Raw genomic sequence first — 26,491 nt, 5'->3', positions numbered from 1 at the left:
TCCCAACAGGAGGCCTCACCACCTGCAGCTGTATGTTTGGAGATTGGGGGCTTCTTCAATACTGCTGCTGAGTTTAGCCACTAAACTTTGATAGATTATTTACAATTAAGATTTGGATCCCATACTGTTATTCATGAATCTTCTTTTCAGCACAAATTTAAAAGATCTAAAGTTGAAGTAAGCTGAGTACTTACACTGATTCTAAACTCAGGGGGTTTGATTTTGTACTACGGTTAGTGAATCCACTGATGGGACCAGAAGAAGTCAGGAATATTGCACAGAAAAGATACAGCCACAGGACGTGATCATGTGATGTCAAGCTCATTATTATGCATGACAAGGATCCTTGTCACCTGAACCCCATGCAGGAGAAGGAACGAAATATTAAATCTTTCTCAGTGAGGACTGCAATTGAATTAGACATCATTGTCAGACATGTAAATATCACATCGGAAAACTTTTGAGGAAGCGCATTGAAAAAAAATCTCCATCTTTGTAAAAGTTCATTTAGTGTCATCAACGGATTCAGCTGTGTTTGGAGGCACCACTATCCATTTACAGCAGCAACCCACAGTTCTGTAGGATCTCACCAAGCCAATTCCTCCAGGTGATTTGGGAACACAGAGGAAGTCTACTTCCAGCTGATGACCACAAAAAGCCATGATAGAAACAAGTGGACTGGACAGAGGCCACTGAGGAACATAACAGCTAGAGACTCCATCTAACAGACTGGATGCAGTGTGGAAAAAGGACAAATAACTTCCTCTGAACTGCAAAGATGAGTTTAAGTTTAATACATGCCGAGAAATGAATGAAAGATGGGTGGGAAAAGTCAGGGCATTGAAAGTTATGTTACAGTATGGTATGTCACCCTCACCAACTCCCAGATTTGCATAAGCCACAAGTTCACTGGAATCTGCAATGTAACTAAATTTCCTGAGCGTGCACAGATTGGAAGAACCACAGGGCAACCTGACACCTCGTGTGACCAGGAACCATTCTGGCAGTGAGTTATTCTCCTCAGCATCACTACTTTTTCTCCCGTGATGCTTGCAGGAACAAAAGAACTACAGTGCCAGGGAGCAATCCAAGACAAGGGGTAGACAACCAGCAATTCATCCCCTGACAGAGGTAGAGTTGGAAGTCCTGGAGTTGGCAGGGAAGCAGGGTACACAGTCAGTGGCTGACACCAGGTTCAGATTGAGCAGTGTGGAGAGTGATGAAGAATTGCATTCCTCCATCTCTGCCATTACCATGGCAACCTGTTGCATCCATGAAGGGTAGTGACCGTTAACATCAGCACTCCAGTAATTGTTTTTATGGCTCATTTGCATCGTTGACTGCCACAGAGAGTGCACACCAGCATCTACATTTTACTCCTGACACCTTCCTGAAGGATGATAGTCCAGATGGCTCTAAGGACATAACAACATACATATTCCATGCACCTGGTACCGGCACAGATATATGATTTAACTCCCGCCAAGCTGTGTGCACCGGCCTGAGGTTGCAATCTGGTGAATACCACATAGTCACACAGATTAAGATGAGAGAGGCAGTGACAGATAAGACAAAAGACAGTCTGAGGGCTTCTGTAGTAGAGCAGCTGCCTCACTGAAGGACTTCAGATGACAGCAACACTCAACTAGTTGGAGTTGGAGTGGCAAATGAGAGGAAATCTGATGGAACTGCCTTTGGCTTTCAGTAGACATAGCTCGGCAATGGAGGCTTTCTTCCACGGAATGACCTCTGCCATGTTTCAGCTGGTATAAAATATTTGCTTCTTCCACAGAGACAGCATAGACCATCACGGAGTAGCAAAACCAGGAGATTACACCATGAATGCCTAGTGACAGAACGCCCTTGCAGACTATTACTAGTGCCATGGGCTTACTAAAGTAGTGAGCTAGCAAGAGGTTTTTGGTGCTCTTGGTCACTCTTCCAGGCGCACCTCTGTCACCAGGAAATGGGACATGCCATGTTGCACTGAAGCTGGGGAAGCTGCAGCCTGACACACTTCAAGTTGCCAAGAGCTCCCCAGCTCCAAAGCCAGTGACCTAAACTCTTCCAGTGGCAGTGGCCACGTATGCCCCATCTAGGCTAAGTCTGGTCAAAGGATACCTGTCCAATTAACAAAGTCCTCAGAGCAGAGAGGGCAGCAGCTTGCTCACACCATTACCCTAGCTGTCCCGTGCAATGTGCCAAAGTGTTTTAAAAGTTCACTTTCATACAGTCAGGTTGCACTCGTGTTTATATTATTATGTTAAGCAAGAAGCTTTCTTGTCGCTTTACACTGTTGTCTATTTTATTCAGCGTGTCTTTTTTTATACAAAAGTCTCATGATTTTTTTCCCCGTCAACAATGTATGATTTTGACAACATGTCTTAGAGACACAGGCTCCTTGCAGTCTTCTCTCTGACATCCAAGGTAGAACGTTGTGAATTCTCAGATGTAATGTGCCACCTATGGAAAATTGTTAAGGCTGTTATTATGTCACTTAATAGTGAGCAAGTGCCTGAAAGCTGGTCAGTATGAGGTCATTCATAGCTTTCTTGGTGTTAACTTCCATGGCACACACTTCACTAACAGCCCACTGATGTGGATCCCCTTCCATGTCACTCTCCAATTCCCTGTTTTCTTCATTAAATTAGACTTCTGCCTACTTTTCTTCCTCTAAGCGGTTGTTGTTACATTTCTGCATAGTGGTGTTAATACAGTGAAAAGCACACAATATGACACTTCTACCAGGTCATACTATAAAAGCAGCCTCATAACAAGTGAGGCAGTGGGAACATGTCTTTAGTAGACCAATGGTTTACTCTATGGTGTTGCTTGTTATAGAATCGTATAGCACAGAAGCAGCCCTTTCAGTCCAACTTGTCTGTGCCAACCAGGTTTCCAAACTAAACTAGTCCCATTTGCCTGCATTTAGCCCATGTGCCTCTGAACCTTTCCTATTCATGTACCTGTCCAAATGTCCTTTAAATGTTGCAACTATCATTTCCTCTGGCAGTTCATTCCACATACGAACTAGCCTCTGTGTGAAAAAGTTGCCTCTCAGGTCCCTTTTAAATCTTTCTCCTCTCACCTTAAAATTATTCCCTTTACTTTTGAACTCTCACACCCTAGGAAAAAGACCTTTGCTATTCACCTTATCTATACCCCTCATGATTTTATAAACCTCTATAAGGTCACCCCTACTACACTCCAGTGAAAAAAGGTCCCAGCCCATCCAGCCTCTTTTCATAAATCAAACTCCTGCAGCTCCGGTAACATCCTTGTACATCTTTTCTGCATCCTCTCCAACATTGAACCTCTCTTCTGTATTATTAGTGTTTTTGGTCCTCTGCTTGGCTGTTCCTGCTATCTGAAATCTTATGAATTCTCCAGCCCTCTTGAATAATGCATTTGTTATCTGCTTTATGCTGTAGTGAGTGACTGCTTGGGAGATGTTACAGGTGTCACCTATAAACTACTGAAATGAGCCAGCTACAGAACGTTAAGAGCTGCAGTAATTTGTAATGCCATATCATATACCCACGATATCACCATGGATTATGGGTAGAGCTCAGGAATAGGAAGGGTGCAGTCACAATTTTTGAGGTTTACTATAGGCCTCCCAACAGCCAGCGGGAGATAGAAGAACAGATATGTAGGTAGATTTTAGCAAGATGTAAAAGTAACAGGGTTGTTGTCGTGGGTGATTTTAACTTCCCATATATTGACTGGGACTCACTTAGTGCCTGGGGCTCGGATGGGGCAGAGTTTGTAAGGAGCATCCAAGAGGGCTTCTTGAAACAGTATGTAGATAGTCCAACTAGGAAAGTGGCCATACTGGACCTAGTGTTGGGGAATGAGCCTGGCCAGGTGATCACCGTCTCAGTAGGGGAGCAGCTCAGGAACAGTGATCACAATTCAATAAGCTTTAAGGTACTGATGGATAAAGATGAGTGTAGTTGTCAGATGAGGGTGCCAAATTGGGGGAAGTCTAATTATAACAATATTAGGCAAGAACTGAAGAATGTAGATTGGAGGCAGTTGTTCGAGGGCAAATCAACATATGGTATGTGGGAGACTTTCAAGTGTAAGTTGCTGGGAACTCAGGACAGGCACGTTCCTTTAAGGATGAAAGGTAAGTATGGCAAGTTTAGGGAACCTTGGATAACGAGAGATATTGTGAGCCTAATCAAAAAGAAAAAGGAAGCATTTATCAAGGCTAGGAGGCTGGGAACACACAAAGCAAGGATGGAATACAAGGAAAGTCGAAAGAAACTTAAGCAAGGAGTCAGGAGGGCTGAAAAGTGTCATGAAAAGTCATTGTCCAACAGGATTAAGGAAAATCCCAAGGCTTTTTATACATATATAAAGAGTAAGAGGGTAGCCAGGCAGAGGGTTGGCTCACTCAAGGACAGGGGATGAAATTTATCTGTGGAGCCAGAGGAAATGGGCGAGGTATTAAATGAGTATTTTGCATCAGTATTCACCATAGAGAAGGACTTGGTGGATGATGAGTCTGGAGAAGAGTGTGTAGATAGTTTGGGTCATGTTGAGATCAAAAGGGAGGAGGTATTGAGGGTCTTTAAAAACATTAAGGTAGACAAGTCCCCAGGGCCTGATGGGATATACCCCAGAATACTGAGGGAGGCAGGGGAGGAATTTGCTGGGGCCTTGAGGGAAATCTTTGTATCCTCACTGGCTACATGGGAGGTCCCAGTGGATTGGAGAATAACCAACGTTGTTCCTTTGTTTAAGAAAGGTGGCAAGGATAATCCAGCTAATTACAGGCCGGTGAGCCTTACGTCAGTGGTAGGGAAATTATTGGAGAGGATTCTTCGAGACAGGATTTACTCCCACCTGGAAATCGATGGGTTTATTAGCAAGAGGCAACATGGTTTTGTGAAGGGGAAGTCGTGTCTCACTAACTTGGTTGAGTGTTTTGAGGAAGTGACGAAGATAATCGATGAGGTAGGGGAGTGAATGTTGTCTACATGGACTTCAGTAAGGTCTTTGACAACGTCTCTCATAGCAGACTGATACAGAAAGTAAAGTTGCATGGGGTCAGAAGTTAGCGTGCAAGATGGATTAAAAAAAAAACTGGTTCATTCATAGAAGACGGAGTAGCAGTGGAAGGGTACATTTCTGAATTGAGTGCTGTGACTAGTGACGTTCCTTAGGGATCAGTGTTGGGACCTTTGCTCTTTGTAATATATATATAAATGATTTGGAGGAGAATGTAACTGGTCTGATTAGTATGTTTGCCGATGACACAAAGGTTGGTGGAATTACAGATAGTGATGAGGACCGTCAAAGGATAGAGCAGGATATAGATCGGTTGGTGACTTGGGCAGAGAGATGGCATGGAGTTTAATCCGGAAGAATGTGAGGGAATGCATTTTGGAAGGTCTAATCCAGATGGAAAATATATGGTAAATGGCAGAACCCTTAAGAGTACTGTTAGGCAGAGGGATCTGGGTGTACAGGTACACAGGTCACTGAAAGTGGCAACGCAGGTAGAAAAGGTAGTCAACAAGGCATTTGGCATGCTTGCCTTCATCACCTGGGACGTTGAGTTTAAAAATTGGCAGGTAATGTTGCAGCTTTATAGAATCTTAGTTAGGCCGCATTTGGAATATTGTCTTCAATTCTGGTCGCCACACTACCAGAAGGATGTGTTGGCTTTGGAGAGCGTACAGAAAAGATTTACCAGGATGTTGCCTGGTATGGAGGGCATTAGCTATGAGGAGAGGTTGGAGAAACTTGGGTTGTTCTCACTGGAACGACGGAGGTTGAGGGGGCACCTGATAGAGGCCTACAAGATTATAAAGGACATGGACAGACTGGACAGTCAGAAGCTTTTTCCCAGGGTGGAAGAGTCAGTTACCAGGGGCCATGGGTTTAAGGTGCGAGGAGCAAGGTTTAAAGGTGATGTACGAGGCAAGTTTTTTACACAGAGGGTGCTGGGTGCCTGGAACTTGCTGCCAGGGAAGGTAGTGGAAGCAGATACTATAGTGACTTTTAAAGGGCATCTTGACAAATATATGAACAGGATGGGAATAGAGGGATACGGTCCCCGGAAGCGTAGGGGGTTTCAGTAGTGACAGGCAGCATGTCGGTGCAGGCTTGGAAGGCCGAAGGGCCTGTTCCTGTACTGTAATTTTCTTTGTTATTTGTTCTTTGATTCTGGCCATCCTGCACTGGGGTGCATAGTTCTGTGATCCTTACAAGAACTATCTCTCCAACATTTTTAGGTACATCATCCTGATCATGTAAGCGTTCACATGCCCCGGGAGCCTGCATCTGTATCTGCCTCTGCCTTGCTGCCTGGACTCCTGTGGTTGAGCTGTCTCCAATTGGTGCTCCTGCATTGCCTGCACTGGTTCCTGTATAACAGGGTGTCTCTGTGCAATGCTGATCTCCTCCAGTGCTTGAAGATGAAGGAATACAGAGTAAATTATTTCCATTGTGCAACACCCTCTTCTTTAATAGCAGCCTCCAAAATTCCCTTCTTTCAGGGATTCAGATACTTGATTTAGTGAGTGGCCCATCTGTCCCTAAGCTGTGTGCCGCCCTTTAACTTTTGGAACAAACATTTTAGGCTGAGTCACTTCCAGCCAGGTTTCTGTACTTAACAAGAATCACTATTACAATGAAATGGATTCCAGCTACAGGTAAACTATGAACTGTGGATCATTAACTCAAATAGTTAAAATTTGAACCCCCTTATGAAAAGTCCTCTACACATAGTTGGAAAGATAAAAACAACATTGATGTCATGGATGTAGGGAAAAAATTGAGAATAATGAACTGACCATGGAGTCACAACCTCCTGCATGGTTTATACCATCTTCTTGGTTACCTGTGTTTGTTTGGAACCCGATTTTCCCTTGGTGGCACATGTTTTTTTATAGCTATCCAAAAAAAGCTGACAGCTTTTGGGCAGGTACAACAAACAGAATCTGTTACAGATTTGCTGACCGTACCAATTGGCTGCACTTAAAGCATATCATTTTTATTGGCTTCATACTTATGTCTATCCTTAAGTAATGTGTCAACAATATGGCCCTTTTCCTTGCTCAGAAGATCCTTCCTAAAGGATTTAATTAGCATAGTGCTGATTACCAACTCAACGAACCTCTCTGGCAATTCTTTGGAAAGGTCACTCTCATATCCTTTACTGTAGCCTTTCTAAAACTTGGCCAGTAGAATCTTAGAATTACTGTCTATATGGCATGAGTTGGAGTCTGATAATCTTGAAGTTAATTCTTACATTGAGATGATGTTTGAGAATTTTCCAGATCTTCTCTAGATCTTTCTGATCGTCTACAGAAAGACTAATATTTTACTTCAGTGAAGCCCCTTCTTGCCAGTGGCTGTTTATCAGGATTGTGTATTGTCTGATCTGTAAAATAGAATGGCATACATTGTTTGCACAGTTATAACTCAGTAAAGATGCCAATGGATGTCCTCTCCATAGTATGCATTTGCCTTCTACTTTTCTTTACAAATCTTTGTCTTTTTTGTAGAAGTAGAATGCAGTGCTTCTTTGTTTATTTATTTTAAGAGTTTTACTTCACTTCCCTTTTGTTTCTCCCTTTATTGCATCTGTTTCCCTTCATTTTTTTTTGCTGTTGTTGCCTCTTTCCTAGCCTTGATTCCTTTAAAATTTGTTTTATAAATGGCAGGCTTGTATTTGCAGGTTTATGACAAATAAGGATTGTTGACATTACATGGGTTTTTTAAAATTATTTTTGTGTTAATTTGGAGAAAGAAAGTTGCAGTACCAACTGAGGTATGGGCATAGATAAGCTTTCTTAATGTAAAATAAGTCTTGTTTTCTTTGAGGGTAGCTTTGGAATTACGCTTTCAGGACCGTTTAACTACCTTATTTTAATTGGACAGCATCCCCTTATGTTATTTTTAAAGAGAAAAATGTCTTCAGTACAGATCTTGTAACCTTTAGTTTTGGTTTAGTTTTTGTAATTTCATTTTGTTTTGGTTTTTAAGTAATGTATTTGTCCAATTTCTCTGTCCAGAGTTGTTGCCCAGATGGTTGTCAAGTAGTTTTTCAAATACCTGCCACCAAGACCCTTCAAGTTTGAGACATGCCTTTTAGTTGTTGCAATGCAGTGTATTTGTCATGTAATTTGCTGGTATATGCTGTCGGTGCGACATTTAGATAGGAGGGTGCCTACAGCAACTGTCCATCCCTTCATCTGCTGACAACCAAGACAAGCTGCTTGGCTTTCTGTCTTCCCTAAACAGCAAGGCAAGTCAGAAATACTATGAGCATTTAAACTCTGGCTGGGGGGTGTGGTGTGGTGGTTGGGGTGAAGCGCAAAATGGCTCGGCGATGTTGCAAACTTCTATATAGGTGCAAAGTGAGTGCACGCTAAGAGAATGAGAAAGCAATTCTGAGATGCTGGCTGTTCCAGACCAAAGTGTCCTTGCAGCAGCATTACACACCAGTGTATTCCGAAGTACAGCATTAAAGGACACAAATGTAAGTGGATCAGAGATGTGCCATGATGCTGTGGTGAGGCTGGTATGAGTCAGATTCCAATACCTGGATGTGAGGTGCACGTGGTTGCTGTCCACAGTGTGTACCCTGGGATGTTGTTGCCAGGTGTCCTCGATGGAGCCTGAGGATTGACCGTCAAGCTGCAGTCATGAATTACCAGCTCCGAATTTCATGTCAGGAACTCTCAAAACCCAATTGCTATCTGGAGGGCAGAAGAGCAGGAGAGTGTATATTAATGGTGTGAGATTAAGACCTGTTGAGAGTGATAGTAAATAATAATCCATGCTAAAAGGCCTCTCACTGCTCACGACCAAGAATCTTGCCTTGACATCCAAGACTTGGTTGGAAATGCAACTTTTTGGTCCCAAATTTAATCAAGCACCACCTCGCTCTATTTTCCTAAAACTGTTGCCACAGCCAACTTCACTCAGAGGCTGACAAGACTCCCCTAGGTGTGAAAGCAAAGGTAAAGTTGCCGTACTCCCAGAGGACCATAGGGCTGCTCCCTCACTAGACAGAGACGACTGCTGGTGGTCTAACCCGAGGGTCACCCCACCTCAGACAAGAGGAGAGGTTGAGAAGGAGAGTCCTTCATGGTAACCTCAGCCATTGTAGGAATTTAACCCGCACTGTTGGTGTCAGTCAGTATCACAAGCCAGCAATCCAGCCAACTAAGCTAACTGACCCCCCTCCCACCCCCGCATCAGGAGTCTTATAGCACAGAAGGAGACCATTCTGTTTGAAAGAGATATCCAATTAACCATCACGTTTTCTCCAAATCCCACTGCTTTTTTCCTTTTAAGTATACATTTAATTCCCTCTTGAAAGTTACTACAGAATCTGCTTTCTCCTTTCTTTCATGTTATACATTCCAGATTGTAATAGTCTGTTTTGCAAATGAAACTGCCTCACCTTCCCTCTGATTCTTTGCGAATTATCAGAAATTTGAGTCCTCTGGAACCTGACCTTTCCTGCACCGGAAACAGTTTCTCCTTATTCATGCATTCTTAGTTTTTCAATGTAAATTGCATGTGAACAAAACTACCCAGATCTGTCTTCATTTGTATATGCTCTTCCAAAATGAATGGATAGAAATGCAGTTTCAGACAGTGTGCACCAAAATATTTTTGTTCCCATTGTCTCCCAGGCCTTACAACTCCGACTGCATGTCATGACTCACAAATCAATAGATAATACATTGCTAAGTACTGCTGGGACAGAAGGCGAAAATGTCAGTGAGGTTCCTTCTGAAGGCGATACCAATGATGCAGCAACGCAGGAGGTGCTACCCACAGGTACTACTTAGACCACATATGGTGAGGAGCAGGAGTAACTCATTGAGCCTGTCAAGCTTCCTCTTGCATTAATTTAAACTATGGCTAATCTGTATCTTACTTCCATTTGCCTCCTTGGATCCGTGAGTCTTTATACCCCAATCGAACAGAGTTCTATAAATCCGTTTTTTAATCTTTCAGTTGAACAAATCTGAATAGCTTTTGAAGGATATGGCTTCTACTACCATTTCCATATAAGCACCTTCTTAACAGCCTCAATTTCTTTTCTTGTCTGACTTTACTATTGAACAAGTCAGATACCAGTCTGAAATCTGACTTGATAGATCATAGTTTTAGCAAGGCACTCATTCACTGAAACAGAAGCGCATAATGCTACCAGTTAGTTTTAACAATAAAGCAAGTTTATTATATAAATAAGTGAAAATAAAATAATATAGACCAAACTATTTTACATATAACACAAAATTAAATATTTCAAAACACATGGTAAAATATAATTGTGGCTCAGCGGTTAGCTCTGCTGCCTCACAGTGCCAGGAACCCGGGTTCAATTCCACCCTCGGGTGACTGTCTGTGTGGAGTTTGTACATTGTCCCCGTGTCTGTGTGGGTTTCCTCCAGGTGCTCCTGTTTCCTCCCACAGTCAAAAGATGTGCAGGCTAGGTGGATTGACCATGTTAAATTTCCCGTCAGGGATGTGTAGATTAAGTGGTTCTGGTGGAATGCTCTTCGGAGGATCGATGTGGACATTTTGGGCCAAAGGGCCTGTTTCCACACTGTAGGGACTCTATGATCTGATCTATAATTCTACTGATCCCAACGGTGTTCCTTTATGGTACTCACACTAGAGTGAGAATTCCCTTCTTGATCACACACAGGGTTTGACTTAACAGATGCTTCAATTTCCAATCCTGAGAGTCTGACAGCCTCTTCATTTCACGTAATGCACGATTGTTTATCATTTTTGCTGATAATATTCTCCCAACATAAACAAATTGCAATAACTATCTCTGACTATGTTTAAAAGAAATTAAATGGCTGCAGAAATACTTACAAGTTAATCATCAAACTCAGATACACAGACCAAAATGCATATGCCATTAGCTCAATTTCCAACTCTAAAATAAATGATATTAAAAATATATAAATCACACACATTACATGACACTAGTTCAAATTTTAAGATTATGTCCAGTTCTATCCTCCTCTACCAGAAGAAACCTATCAATTCCTTTACTTATTTAACCACTTCTTATCATCAAAATTATTGATACATAAGAATGCAATCTTTGCAACCTGTCCTTTTATTTAACTCTTTAAGCCAGATTTCATGTTGGTGAACCTTTGTTATGCTCCTACCAAGACTAATATTTCTGAAGAAGGGTCTATACCCGAAACGTCAGCCTTCCCGCTCCTCTGATGCTGCTTGGCCTGCTGTGTTCATCCAGCGCTCTACACCTTGTTATATCATTCCAAAGCTGCACAGCCTAGAACTGAACGCAGTACTCTGAATGAGTAGTAACGGGGGATTTAGATAAATATAATTTAACATCCAGTCATTTGTATTCCATCCCCTTGATGTAAATGCCAATATTTCAGTCACCTTTTTAAATTATTTTTTGTACCAGCCCAAAGCTAAAAACTACTCAGTCTCATGAAAACAAATAAAAAAGCTCCACATGAATGTGGTTTGGAAAAAAGAGCAATATAGATAAAAGGCCATTATGAAATACATCTCAGGGTTCAATGACCTGATGAAGTAAAGTAAGAAAAACATGTCAACATCATCAAAAACCCAGAGGTATAGCAGTTTTCTGTGAACCACTTCCGCTTTCATCACTCATTGTGACATGTTAATTGAACTCCTCTGGCATTGATGAAATATTGAAGGGAGAGGAGATTTGGGTCAGGCAAGGGTGAGTCCAAAGTTTGGTTCATAGCAAATAAAACAGTAAAGTAACAATAAAAATAAGCTCCACTACAAGTAGAAAGTGAGTATCACAGAATCCCTACAGTGTGGAAATAAGTCATTCAGCCCATCAAGTCCACACCCGACACTCCAAAGAGCATCCCACCCAGACCCAGCCCCTACCCTATCCCTGTAACCCTGCATTTCCAATGGCTAATCCAACTAACCTGCACATCACTAGATACTATGGGCATTTTAACATGGCCAATCCACCTAACCAGCACATCTTTGGACTGAGAGTAGTTCTTGGATTTAGTAGGCATCAGCAGGTGAATCAAGACTACTCTCAATTACATTGCCTTACAAAAATCCTCTCGGTTCTACTCCAATTGCCCACTGTATAATATGTGCCTGCACAAATCTGGCAACATAGAGTATCATGACTAAATTTTGGCACAGACCACATCCAGTGCTAATTAAAAGGGCATTTTCCCTTACAGCTATTGATTACCACAGAGCTAATAGCTGTTGGGAGAGTGACTGATTTGAAAGACTGATATTGCAATTATAGTGCTGTTACAGTGCAGTTTTTGTTCCACATTTTTTTTAAATATGAATGCAGCAAACATTTCTGTGAGTTCTGTATTTTTTAACTTTTTTATGGCATTTGTTCTTCCTGTCTGTAGGATGAATCCTACAATATTTTGTTAGATGTCTACATAATTTTATTACATATGGTAAGTTTAGCTGAAACAAAGCAGATGTTTTATGATTCATTACCAAACATGTTACAGAACAGAAATATTACTGAGTGAATGTTAATTTGCAAATATTCAGCATATTTGTTTGAAGGACATTAACCTCAAGACATTAACCTGTCTGTTCTGATCACAGATGCTGAATGTTTATCAACCAAAATAATGTTGAGAATATTTCAGGTAACACTGAAATAGTTTTCATCTTAGTGGCTGAAAAGGGGTTTCAATTTTCAAAAGTAAATTGTTAAACTTGATTCGTTCTCTATGTATAGATCAGTCTCAGATTTTAGAAGAAAGTCAGTTCACAGATGGTGGCAAAACTTCACAAGATCGTTTGATTGAAGATCTGAAGTGGACACGTCATGTAAGGTAGTTATGTGAGATTGTGTAGCCAGTCAACTCGAGGTGACGCTGAATGTCAGCAATAATACCCAATATGCTGTAATTATACAATTTCAAAATATTACTAATGACTTGGTTGGTGGACCAGTGCAGTTGATCTTGGACAATAGCAAAAAGAGAGTTTAATGAATTTCAGTCCAGTTTTACACCCTGTTTAGTGCAACTGATTTCCATTTTCCTCCCCAAGTACTGATGAATGTCATACACTGAAACTTTTAGGTGTTTCTTTCACCAGTGAACATGCTCTGAGAGGAACAGCCCTCAACCTAGGGCTAAGTATGCATACTCACATCCCAAATCCAGGGGACATAGTCATCCACATGTCACATAATATCTCCAAGGACACATCAATCTCATGATAAGTACTTGACCCTAACCCAGCTAATCTGACTGAAGGGTAAAGGTTGAGGTTCTGCCAAGGATACACCAATTTTATATGTTCACAAAAACAGAAGTTGCTGGAAAAGCTCAGCAGGTCTGGCAGCATTTGTGAAGAGAAATCAGAGTTAACGTTTAGGGTCCGGTGACCCTTCCTCAAAACTCAGGAAGGGTCTGAGAAACTGAGGAAGGGTCACCAGACCCGAAACATTAACTCTGATTTCTCCTCACAGATGCTGCCCAACCTGCTAAGCTTTTCCAGCAATCTCTATTTTTGTTTCTGATTTACAGCATCTGCAGTTCTTTTGGTTTTTATTTCTTATTTGTTGTGGGAACAACCTTTAGGCAGATTCCCGACTAAGGAGTGAATGAAGGTGAAATTTCTTTCTTTTTCACAATAATGGATGATCAATATTATTGCAGGCCACTTGTTGGTTCTCAATTCAAGCCAGACTCAAACTGTCTTCCATGATAAACTTTCTTTCTGATGTTGTGATCAATTCCTTGGTAATGCCTGTCCTTTTTTTAATTCTTCTCCATCTCCTATAAAGAACAGACAGGATTTTTTTGTGATAACAAGGTGTAGAGCTGGATGAGCACAGCAGGCCAAGCAGCATCAGAGGAGCAGGAAAGCTGACGTTTTGGGTCGAGACCCTTCTTCAGGATTTTTTTGTTCTAGTTCTTGCCTCCTGCTGAAATCAAGTTTCTATCTTTTCTGGATACCACACAGTTTGCTGCTTCTAGATCCCAATTTTATTCTTAACAGAAATGGAAAGGGACAGCACCATCAAAGACCACATCCATTCATATGGTTCATTCCAGTCAACAAATTCCGTACTATATGCAATGGGCATTTTCTCAAATGCTTGTTTGCAATTTTGCAAAATGCATTGCTGTTGGACTTTCCTGTGTCTGCGTTTGACCTACAGGATAATGTTGTATTATTATTACAGTCAACGTATTTGTATACATGCACTGGATCATAACATGTGTCCTGAGGATATAAAAGTTTTGGACACCATCTTATCTTAGGCCACTTAAGACAGGAAGACATATGAACAAAAATGGGCCATTCAGCTCAAGAAATCTGCTCTGCCATCCAATGAGACCATGGCTGATCTGACAATTCTCAGCTCTACTTTCCTGCTTTTTCCCCATATTCCCAGGTTCCCTTACTGACTGAACATCTGTCTATCTCAGCCTTTAATATACTTAATGGCTCAGCCCCAACAGCCTTCTACGGGAAAGAATTTCGCAGGTACAGCAACATTTCAGAGAAGAATTTCCTCCATATTTGTGTCTTAAATGTACCACCCCTTATTCTGTGATAATGCCCTCTGGTCCCCAACTCTCCCACAAGAAGAAAAAATCTTTCCACATCCACCTTGCCAAGTCTCCAAAGGATGTTGAGTGTGTAAGTGAAACCCTCTGTTCTGTAGATTTCTGCAGATTTTCACCATTTAAATAATATTCAGCTTCTCTGCTCTTCTCGCCAAAGTGCATAACTTCACAGTTTCCAACACTATATTTCATCTGCCAAGTTTTTATTTCCCACCGCTTAACCCGCGTATCCCTTTGCAGACTCCTTGTATCATCCTTTCCACTTATCTTCCCACCTATTTTTGTGTCATCTGCACACTTGCCTATAGTACATTCACTTTCCTCATCCAAGTCATTTATAAACATTGTAAATAATTGTGGCTTCAGCACTGATCACTGTGGCACTCCACTAGTTACAGGTTGCCATCCTGAAAGTTCACCTTTATCCATAACTCTCTTTCTTCTATTAGTTAGCCAATCCTCTGTCCATGCTTATATACTAGCTCCAATGCCATGGGCTCTTATCTTATAAAATAGCATAATGTATGGTACCTTCTAAAGCTTCTTCCTGAAAATCCAAATACATCACATCCATTGCTTCCCCTTTATCTATTCACTTGAAGCATGACGTGCTGATCGAAACATACTGATATATGTAACCAAATAAATTCATGTTAACCTAGACATGGATGTGCTGTAAATATAATATTTCTATATATTAGTGAACTATAATAAATATCAGTTGGATATTTCAATACTATGTTACCCGAGTCCTGATTTCTTATGTTACAAGGGATAGCATAAGCATCGGGTAAAGATACTCTGCTGGAGGCAAAATACACATCATGATTAGCAGTAGTGTCTGTCTATAAATTGGGTGGCAGATACTTGAAAACCAAATTGAAGGTCAATTGGAAAAAAGCCCTAGACATCAAAGAATTCGGACAATAGGCAGCACTTGATCAGTATCACCAGCTACTGTGAGTACAGATTTGTACCTAGTACATTGCCCAGCCAGAAGACAGAGGTAGTTTCATTTTGAATAAAATCTAAGTTCTTTCTAATTGAATGCTGCTGTCTGGCCATCCCCAGTTGCCCTTGAGAAGGTGGTGGTGAGCTGCCTTCATGAATCGCTGCAGTCCATGTGCTTAAGTGGACCACAATGGTGTCAGGGGAATTCCAGGATTTTGACCGAGTGACAGCGAATAAGCAGAGATATATTTCCAAGCCAGGATAGTGAGTGGCTTGGAAAGGAAATTGCAAGTGATGGTGTTCTTATCTATTTGCTGCCCCTGTTTTTCTAGATGGAAGTGTTTTATTTTTGTTTTTTTAAAAAGGCAGTTTAATGGTCTTCCTTACATCACTGCAAGGCTTTTCTAAAAGAAACTAAATACAGCTTAAAATAAACACAAGAGCAGTTTTCTATAGTAAAAAGGCATTGCTGTGTGCAAAGATCAGATGGTTCTGCCATTTTTCCTTTCCAATTCAATTCAAAAGTAGAGGCATGCTCCTGCGATGCCATTATTTCTTATTTGAGGTGAACGTCATCTAGTGGCTTAAAGTTGCAACTGCAAGCTTGCAATTTTGAACAACATAGCTGTGGTGCTTAATCTAAAATTCCTGAACGGACAAAGACCAGTAAAGGTGTGGCAGCAGTGAAAAATAAAGGGAAATAGAAACTAAAAAAATAAAAAAACAAAAGGAGAGAAAAGCAAAACAATAAAGAAATAAATACAATGCACGCTCTTTCTAAAACAAAGCAAACACCTCCAAGGAGATGTAAAGTCAAACGCTTAAATATGGGCTGTGTAGCGAATGATGCCTTTATTGAATTACAACTTTCAAGCAATGTATGCAGTTTTATTTTACAGATCTAGTGACAGATGATCCTGAGAAGAGAGCTCTGAAATCTTCTTTGCTATTTGGCAATGAGAGGCTTCATAGGATCAATACATTTGGTCTTCCTATGAATGATCAGAAAGATCTAGAAAAGATTTGAAAGCCATTTAAACACCAGCTCAAAGTAAGAATTAACTCCAGGACTCTCAGATTCCAACTCATATCACACATTCAGGAACCTCAAGAGTCTATTGATCAGTTTGTCAGAAGACATGAATGTGACCCTTCTGAAGAGGAACTGATAGAGGGAATCGATGCACTAGTTATCACCGCCACACCAACTAAAGCCTTTAGGAAGGAACTCCTGGACAAGAGAAAAGACCATGCCATTGACAGATTATTTGAAGATGTTCTATGGCAAGCATGAAGCCCACAACAATTCTGTGCTTTAAGCGCAGCTAAAACTATTGCTACAGTCAAGAACTTGCACTAAACCAAAAAAACCTTTAACAGAGAGGTTATTACACCTTCTCACAAGCTGTCCAGATTTTCTTCATATTTGCAAAGCATGTGGCAACAAAAGGCTTTAGGGATGTATAGTTCCAAAGGCCACACCAGAGTCTGGAACAAAATACAGGTGACCAACAGACAGTACAGTACCTCAACACTATCCTCCATCACTACCTCCTATGGGAGCACATTCCAGGCACTTATCACCCTCTATGTAAAAATCTTGCCTCTCACATCTCCTTTAAACTTACCCGCCTTTACCTTCAACATTTGTCCCCTAGTAAGTGACATTTCTACGCTGAGAAAAAAACTCCAACTATCCATTTTGATCATGCCTCTCATAATTTTGTAAACTTCTATCAGGTCACACCTCACCCTATGATGTTCAAGTGAATTCAAACCGAGTTTATCCAATCCCTCCTCATAACCAATTCCCTCCAAATCAGGCCCAATCCAGCAGTTTCTGTGCCATCTTAAAGCCTCTGCATCTTTATGGAAGTATGACAACCAAAACTGTACACAATATTCCAAATATAGCCTAAAGTTTTATATAGCTCCAGTACGACTTGGCAATTTTTATACTGTCTGCCCAACTGATATGGTTTCTTGACCACCTTATCCACCTTATGTGTTGCCACTTTCAGGGAACAGTGGACCTGTATGCCTAGATCCTTCTGTATGTTGTTGCTGCTAAGGATTCTGCCATTTACTGTATACTTCTCTCCTGCATTAGATCTTCGAAAATGCATCATCTCACATTTGTCTGGATTAAACGCCATTTGCCGTTTCTTCGCCCAATTCTCCGGCCTATCTGTATCCTGCTGTATCCTCTATCAATTCTCCTCATCTATCTGCAGCTCCTTCACTCTTGTGCAATCCACTAAGTTATTAAACAAGCTACTTACATCCTCCTCCAAATAATTTATATGTATTAGCTGGAGTTCTCCTGAAAGCCCAAAGGAACAGAAGAAAGTACTTTTCAGAGGATGGCAGGAAGAAGCCACGCACCCAGATTAAGCAGACCTGGACAGAGTCAACTAACAGAGCAGAAAAGATCTAGTCGAAATAAATGGGATATAGTTGAGGAAATCGCACAGGATACATGCCACATTATGTAATTGTGACTGATCTGTGATATTAACGGCATTGGGATGCTTGTAGAAGATGCCCTCTCCAGTCTTCCAGAGTGCCAGCAACAGACTGAATCAGTCACCAAAGAAGATCGAGGTACCACCTATCACAGCGCACTTTCAGTATTTTCAACTTTCTTGACTCTATGCTGGAGGGAACATCTTTAAGCCATGCCCAGTGATGGATGCTGCCTTCCAATGATGCAGGTACACAGCAGTTCTGATGATAATCACCCAGCTCCTCCATGACCAGGATGACCATCAGCCACAGCACTGCTACATGCCACATGTCCTCCGAGACCACAAGGGGAGTGTCACAAAGAGGCAACTAAGTACAGAGCCAACACATCATGAGTGGTTCTTTCTTAGACCCTAAAGGGAAATTCCAGTCCCAAGTAGTCAATTAACAATGACAGTTAAACCTCCAGGCAGATGTGCATTCTTCATTTGTGATAAGAGTTTATATGTTCTAGCAGCATCTTCAATGCAAGTGTTAGTACAGGCAACTCTGAGTTATTTCCATTCTGTGCTATTCGCCTTTGAGGGAGAAACTCAGATGAGAGATACCTAAATCCTTTACATTCATGGCATCCCAATGAGAACCTCAAATCCCAGGCCAGACCAGCCTGGGTTCTACTTGCAACATCTTATTTAGGTAGCAGCACAGCCTTGCATCCATTCTCCAAGGGGCAGACAGTATCGCCACTGCTGGCAGTGACACTGCGGATAAATTGATCTCCAGTTTGTCTAATGAGCACATTTTCAGCCCATACATAAAACTTAAAGTAATCAATGCTGAGAATGATGCTGGTTTGAACTGTTTATGTCTCAACAGGACTACACGACGTGTACCAGTTCTCGTAGATGAATACATTCTTGAAGAGCAGGGCAATCGCAAGGCAGAAGAAATTCGCAAGTTCCGCCAAAGGCGAGAGGTGATCCTGGAACAGCGAAAGAAAGAAAGGCAGGCTCGCCGTCAGCTGAAGGCACAGCAACTGCAAATGTATGAGGCTATGCAGGTAAGGTCATTTGTTGCCAGAAATATTCCTTGCAAAGCTTCCAAGATAAACTGGAAAATGCCTGCTTTCTTGCAGTACATGCTCCAAAGAAATTTCAGATTTAGTTTACACACAAAATTCAGGCCGACATCAGCAGTGGAATACAGAGGAAGTGCTGTGCTGTTGAAGGGACCACGTTTTTGATGAAGCTCAATCTGCCCTCCCAGGTTGTCCCACAAGATATCACATCACCATTTCCAGTGTTATCCTAGCTGATGTTATTTCTGGACACTTCAGATCCCTGACTGAAATATGGCTTGATAGGTCACATTTTGTTTTGGTTTGAATGAGAAGCTGTCTCAATGAGATAGAAGCACACCATGTTGCAGATTTTGTCCTAACAATAAAACACGATTATTAAGCAAAAGAAATGAAGATAGAATAAAATAAATCAGTCTATTATAAAACAAATTCAAGAAGTTTTAGACATAGTTAAAATATAATCCTATTAATCCCAAGTTACAAAAAAAATTCCTTGTACAGACACTGAAAAACAACCTCAGTAAACCACACGAGAATCCTTTTCCCTAACACCTCAATAAGATAGCTGTGAGTTTAACTTCTAAACTGGGAGATCTGATAGCTTATTCCTGGAGCTATCATACACCTGTGTTTAAAAAGACTCTGCTTCACGTCTTTTTCAGGATTTTATCCCAACACTTCCAATCTTGGATTATTACTAACTCCGTACTCGAAAGTAATTTCACTACATTCTCTGAAATAAAACAAAGAACTACAGATGCTGCAGATCGGAAACAAAAACAGAAATTGTGGAGAAACTCACCACATCTGGCAACTTCTATGGGAAGAAAGAGTTAATGTTTCAAGTCCAGTGACACTTCAGCAGAACTGTTAGCAGCTAGGAAAAGATTGTATTTATGCTAAAGCCAAAGTTGGGGGAAGAAGGGGAATGGTGAGCAGATAGGTGGAGATGGAGCCGAGCCAGAAAGATGGTGGCAAGGTGGCTCAGTGATTAGCACTGCTGCCTCACAGCACCAGGGACCTGGGTTTGATTCCACCCTCAGGCAACTCTCTGTGTGGAGTTTGCACATTCCCCCTGTGTGGGTTTCCGCTGGGTGCTCCAGTTTCCTCCCACAATCCAGAAATGTGCAGGTTAGGTGGATTGGCCATGCTAAATTGCCTATAGTGTCCATGGATGTGTAAGTTAGGTGGATTAGTCATGGGAAAGGCAGGGTTGCAGGGAATGGTTTGGGGCTGGGTCTGGGTGGGATACTCTTCAGAGGGTCAGTGTGGACTTGTTGGGCCAAATGGCCTGTTTTCACACTGTAGGAAATTTATGATATGAAAGGGGTATGTAAACAAGATTATGGATAGCAGGCCAGGACTGAAAAGGCTGAATGAGTGACAATAAGAGCTATGAGTAGGAGAATATTGGTGAGCTGTACTGGATGCAACCCATATGATGTGATTAGAGATTAAAAATAACTGCAGATGCTGCAATCCAAGGTAGACAAACAAGGGGCTGGAAGAACACAGCAGGCCAGGCAGCCGCTGGAGGAAAGAAGAAGTCAACATTTCAGTATTATCCTTCTTTAGGACTGGAATTGGGGTAGGGGGAGCTGCAGACAGAGAGTTTGGGAGGGAGGGAGGTAGCGGAGTGACGGTGATAGATGGACACTGGTAGTAGGTACGACCTGGTTGGTCGATGGGAGGGATGAATCCAGTTGGTGGCTGGAAAGGGAGCCAGGGGATGGGTGGGAAGGTTATTTGAAATTGGAGAACTCAATGTTGAGTCCTCCGTGCTCTAGGGTACCCAGGCAGAAGACAAGGTGTTTTTCAGATTTGCGTTCTGAGTTGCTGTGACAGTGGAGGAGGCTGAGAACGGACATGTAGAGGGTGGGGGTGATGGGTGAGGTAGGATGTTGAAATGGGTGGTGACCGAGAGGTTAGGCTGGCTGTTATGGGCCAGGTGAAGATGCTCGACGAAACAGGCACCTAGTCTACGTTTCATCTTACCGATGTAGAGAAGACCACATCGGGAGCCCTGGATGCGGTAGACTAGGTTGGAGCAGATGCAGGTGAAGGAAGGCCCTCAATGGAGGTGAGGGAGGTGATGTGTGGGCAGGTGTTGTATCTTTTACACTTTGGATACTTTCCACCCCACCAGCCTCCGCATCCAACATATCATCTTCAAACACTTCCACCAACTCCAATTAGATCCCACCACCCGGAACATCTTCCACTGCCCACCCCTCACTGCCGTCCGCAAGGACCATTCACTTTGCCACTCCTTAGTTGGTGCCACACTCCCCAGCGACCACTCCAACCACACCCGATACCTTCCCTTGTAACTGTAAAAGATGCAACACCTGCCCACACACCACCTCCCATACCTCCATCCAGTGCCCGAAACAGTTCTTCCAGGTGAGACAGAGCTTCACCTGCATCTCCTCAAACCTAGTCTATTGCATCCGGTGCTCCCGAATGGTCTTCTCTCCATCGGTAACATCAAATGTAGACTAGGTGACCATTTCACCGAGCATCTTCATCTAGCCCATAATGGCCAGCCTAACCTCCTGGTCACCACCCATTTCAATTCCACCACCTCCCCTCACCCCCACAACCCCACTCCCCCTCCAACATTGTCCTCAGCCTCCTCCAGTGTCACAGACACTCAGAGCGCAAATTTAAAGAACAACAGCTTATCCTCCACCTGGGCACACTACAGCCCAGAACGCTCAACATTGAGTTCTCCAATGCCAAATAACCTTACCCCCTATCCCCCGGCTCCCTTTCCAGGCCCACCTCCTCCCTTCCATTCCACCTTCTGACCCTCCCTTCTCGCCACCAACCGGATTCATCCCTCCCATTGACCAACCGGGTCATACCTATTACCAGTGTTCACCTATCACCACCATTCTGCTACCCCACCCCCATCAACTCACCCTCCCCCATCTTTATCTGCAGCTCCCCCTACCCCCACATCCAGTCCTAAAGAAGAGTAATACCCGAAACATTGAGTTCTCCTTTCTTCCAGTTGCTGCCTGGCTTACTGTGTTTTTCCAGCCTCCTGTTTGTCTACCATATAACGTGATAATGGGTGAAGGAATGCATGAGAATGGGTGACCTTGCTAAAAACAACCATGTCATAACAATACTGGGTGTGGTAACGAACATGGAGGAATGCAAGCAGGCTGTACTGTTGTTGAACTCTATGTTGAGTCCCACAGGCTGCGCGATCCTCAAGCAGACATTGAGATGTTGTTCTTCGAGCTTGCACTGAGCCTCACTGAGATGCAGCCGGCCTGAGATAGAAATGTTGGCCAGGGAACATGGTGGTGTGTTGAAGGGGCAGGCAACTTGAAGCTCAGGATCATTATTGCAGACATGATTTGATTTGATTTAATGTGGTCACATATACCAAAGTACAGTTTTGTTTTGTGAGCAGTACAGGCAGATCACCACAAACAAGGATATACAGATCATAGGGAGCTTAGACAGAGAGGAATACAAGGTTATGGTTGCACAGGAAGTGCACAAATCAAGACCACCATTAGCAAGATCAACATTATTTGAAGTTAGAGAGGCCCATTCAGCAGTCTAATAACGACAGAGAAGAAGCTGTTCTTGAACCCGTTGGGGCGTATGTTCAAGCTTCTCTATCTTCTGCCTGATCGAAGAGACTGGAAGAGAACACTACCAGGGCAGAACCTAGATGTTCTGCAAAGTGGTTGTTCAATCTGCATTTCGTCTACTCGACGTAGAGGAGATGACATTGTGAGCAGTGAACACAGTAGACTAGATTGAATGAAGTACAAGTAAATCGCTGCTTCACCTGGAAGATATGTCTGGGGCCTTGGATGATGGTGAGGGAGGAGGTAAATGGGCAGGTATTAACATTCTGTGATGGCATGGAAAGATGCCGTAGGGGTATGAGGAAATGTTGGAAATAGAGGAGGAGTGGACCAGAGTGCCCTGGAGGGAATGGTCCCTGTGGAATGCTAACAAGGAAGGGGAGGGGAATATATGTCTGTTCATGGCATCCCATTGGATGTTGTCCCTCCCCACAACTCTTTCTCCAGTACATCAATGCATCATCAGTGCTGCTTCCCTCTCTCATTCTAAACCTGAAAAGCTTATCAATTTCGCTTCCAATTTCCACACTGGCCCCACCTTCACCTGGTCCATCTCCAACTCCTCCCTTCCCTTCTTCGACATCTCTGTTTCCATTTCTGAGGATAGGCTGAACACCAATATGTAGGATAAACCAGACTCCAGAGCTACCTTGACTACATATCCTCCGACCTGCTTCCTGTATAGATGCGAATCCATTCTCCTAGTTTTTCTGTCTTATATTCAAGGGTTGAGGAAGATGTGGATGTTCGCACCACTAACAGGAGCAGTATTTGCTGCCCTTCCTAATTGCTTTTGAGAAGGAGTGGTGACCTACCACCTTAAACCGCTGCAGTCTATATAAAACAGATTCACTTGCAGAGTTGTTAGGCATGAGGTTTGGGCGATAACTCATCAATAACAAAGCAAAGTTTATTTATTTCAAGTCATGATAGTGTGTTTATTGTAGGAGAGTTTGGAGATACCAGCCTCTTTGTCCAAGATTGTAGATTTCATGGATTTAGTGTTTAATATCAAAGAAACCTTGATGCAGTGCATTTTGTAAATGGCATGCAGTACAGCTGTCTGGTGGATCTGCCCTGCCAATGGGACAGAACATACCCAGGGATTGTGATGAAGATGTCAGAAATGTTGGCTGAAAGATACGATTCTGTGGGAATGTTTTTATCAAGCTATTGCTTGACTAGTCTGTATGACTGCTCTGTCAATTTTGGTATAAGTCCAGAACTGTTAGTGAGGAGGTTTCTACAGGGTTGTCTGGTGTGTCTCCATCATATCTGGTGCCTAGGTCAATGTCAGATGGCCTACTCAGTTTTATTCTTTTCATTAAGAGTTTGGCACAATTGAGTGCCTTGCTAGGCCATTTCAGAGGGCAGTTTTTAAAGTCAACCAGATTGCTGTGTATCTGAAGTCATATCGGACAATGTGGGAATGTCAGATTTCATTCCCCAATAGTGAGTAATTTGGGTTTTAACCCTAATCCATTAGTTCTCCAATCACAATTACTCGTAGTTGGCTTTTTATTCCAGGTTTATTTAATTTACATTCTCCAGTTATCACAGTGGGAATTGAACACTGGTCTCCTCTGTATTAGTTTACGTTTCTGAATTTCTAGTAACATAACCTGGATGTTACAGTTCCAGTTATTAACGCTATTAATCCACAATTCTGCTTTTAGTGATTGTGTATCTGAAACCCTCAAATCCCTCTGCCATTCTATCCCAGCCATTTAGTTTTCACAGAACATGTGGCACCAAAATGTATTACATCACATTTTTACTATATTAAAATTCATTAGGCAATTTCACATTTATTTCTTTTCAGGTTTATTCATATCTTCCTGCATTTTGCCACAGCCGTCCTTGATATTAACATCCAGTTTGGTGTTGTTTGTGCAAGAATGAGTACTAGTACAATCCCTTGTTTCCATACTCTGCAGGAAGCCTTAGATGAAGCTCGGAACAACATCTACGAACTCAGAGAGTCATACAGAAATAAACTTATCGAGGAAGAATTGAAGCAAAGAGAAATTGCAGCAATGGAAGCAGCTCTCCGGGCAGAGCAGGAGAGAAAGGTCATGAGTTCCACGAATAAAATACCTAAGAGCTCAGGAAGGAGAAAGTAAAACTGCAACGTGACAAATCATTTTCAAAGTTTTAGATTGTATTTTTAATCACATTTCATTGAATGACTTCCAGCCATTAGTGTTTTAAACCATATCTCCAAATTTATTTCTTAAGTTCCATGCTCATTTTCTTTTACTATAGTGTTAACTAATTACTTTTGCTCAAGTTCAGAATAGGTAGATACTTGAAGTAAAAATGCAAAAATACAATTTATTTATTTCCTCTTTACAGATGCTGGTTGGCCTATTCTGTTTTGCGTTTTTTTTTGTTTTGAATCTACAGCCTTGATTCATGTAGGTCCTTTACTTTGGCATTTCTGTGAGCTTTTTTTCAATTCTGAATCACAATTATTAAACTTTGTTCTCTTGTAACACAGGCATATTTAAGGGGAAGCTGAATAAATATGAGGAAGTAAAGAATCAGAAAGATATGCTGATTGTGTGATTTGATAAAATTGGAAGAAGTTTGCAGAGAGCATAAACACCAGCACAGCCATGTGGGCCGAATGGCCTGCCAGCATTGTCAGAGGCAAGCTTGGCACCTGATTAAAAGTGCAGGGTGGTGTCTGGGGATCAGAAACTTGTTCTAGCATGCAATGCTGCAAGACAGATGCTAGCCATTGCCGAACTTAACATTGCCTGATAAATTGAAACAGGCAGGAGAGCAAAAGACCACCAATGACAGCGTATACTGGTGACCGAATGGTCAATAGTAAGGTACTTGGTCCTCACTCCTTAAGTGAAAGCAACTTTGAGCACTTCATTTTAATTAATACTTTCAACAGTTTAATACTGCAGCATTGTGTCTCATCACAGTGCTGTTTGTTCTTGCCATTTGCTACTTTGAAAATTACCCCGGCTCTCTGCATCCACTGAATAACCTCTTCAACAAGATTAACAGTTAATTGGAGGTGAGTGAGTTGCTGTCTTCATGATTGAGCTTTGTGAAAATCACCACCCATTCCAGAGGCATCAAAAGATTAGCACTCAAGACCAACAGTGGCCACACCAGACCTTGACTTTCACATGCTGGAAGTAGCCATGGTGCCTTCAATTCATTCTACTCTATGATGACTGAGGAAAACCAATAGGAATATTGGGCTGATGGATTCAAAAAGTACACCAACACACTGGTGTTCCTGAGAAACCCCTCTAACTATAGGCTGGCAGCCTAGACTGAAAGCCTAAGCATCTGTTTAATTTTGTTCATCCCATAATTAGAATTACAGAATGGTTAAAGCATAGAAGGTGGCCATTCACCCATCATTTATGTCTGCTCACTGTAGGATCTACCCACCTAATGCTACTCCTGCCTTTTCCTTGAAGCCCTGCAATTGTTTTCTCTTCAGTGTGTAGAGCCACAATTGAATCTGCATGCACTGCACTCACACATACTGTATTTCAGATCCTAACCATATGCTGCATAAAAAACGGTTTTTCTTTAAGTTGTTGCTGGTTTTGTTTTTGCAAATCACCTTATATTTGTGTCCATCTAGCCATTGTGCTCTAAGTCAGTCCAGGGGCTGTGGTCCAGTCATTCAGTAGTGAGGGGCATTGGACGGCAATCATTCTGAGGTCTGGCTTCAGTCAGTCAAGGGAAGTCCAGGGTTGGAATGCGTCTATCCAAGGCATTGTCCACACTGATGCCAACTGATG

The 26,491-nt window shown here is 42.1% G+C and overlaps 1 protein-coding gene across 1 annotated transcript in view; it reads left to right on the top strand.

Moving 5' to 3' along the window:
• Positions 1 to 24,843, top strand: part of adgb (androglobin) — a 179,491-nt gene extending 154,648 nt beyond the window's left edge. The window contains exons 24-27 of the mRNA XM_048600925.1: positions 9,666 to 9,813; positions 12,752 to 12,848; positions 18,894 to 19,077; positions 24,650 to 24,843. Coding sequence (XP_048456882.1) covers positions 9,666 to 9,813; positions 12,752 to 12,848; positions 18,894 to 19,077; positions 24,650 to 24,835 — 615 coding nt within the window. The 3' untranslated portion in view covers positions 24,836 to 24,843. The remainder of the gene's footprint in view (positions 1 to 9,665; positions 9,814 to 12,751; positions 12,849 to 18,893; positions 19,078 to 24,649) is intronic.
• The last annotated feature ends 1,648 nt before the right edge of the window (positions 24,844 to 26,491 follow it).

Source organism: Rhincodon typus, chromosome 9 (genome assembly GCF_021869965.1).
Source record: "Rhincodon typus isolate 14 chromosome 9, sRhiTyp1.1, whole genome shotgun sequence".
Taxonomy (NCBI): domain Eukaryota; kingdom Metazoa; phylum Chordata; class Chondrichthyes; order Orectolobiformes; family Rhincodontidae; genus Rhincodon; species Rhincodon typus.
The sequence above is the reverse complement of the archived record's forward strand: the minus strand, read 5'-3'. Positions and strand labels throughout refer to the sequence as shown.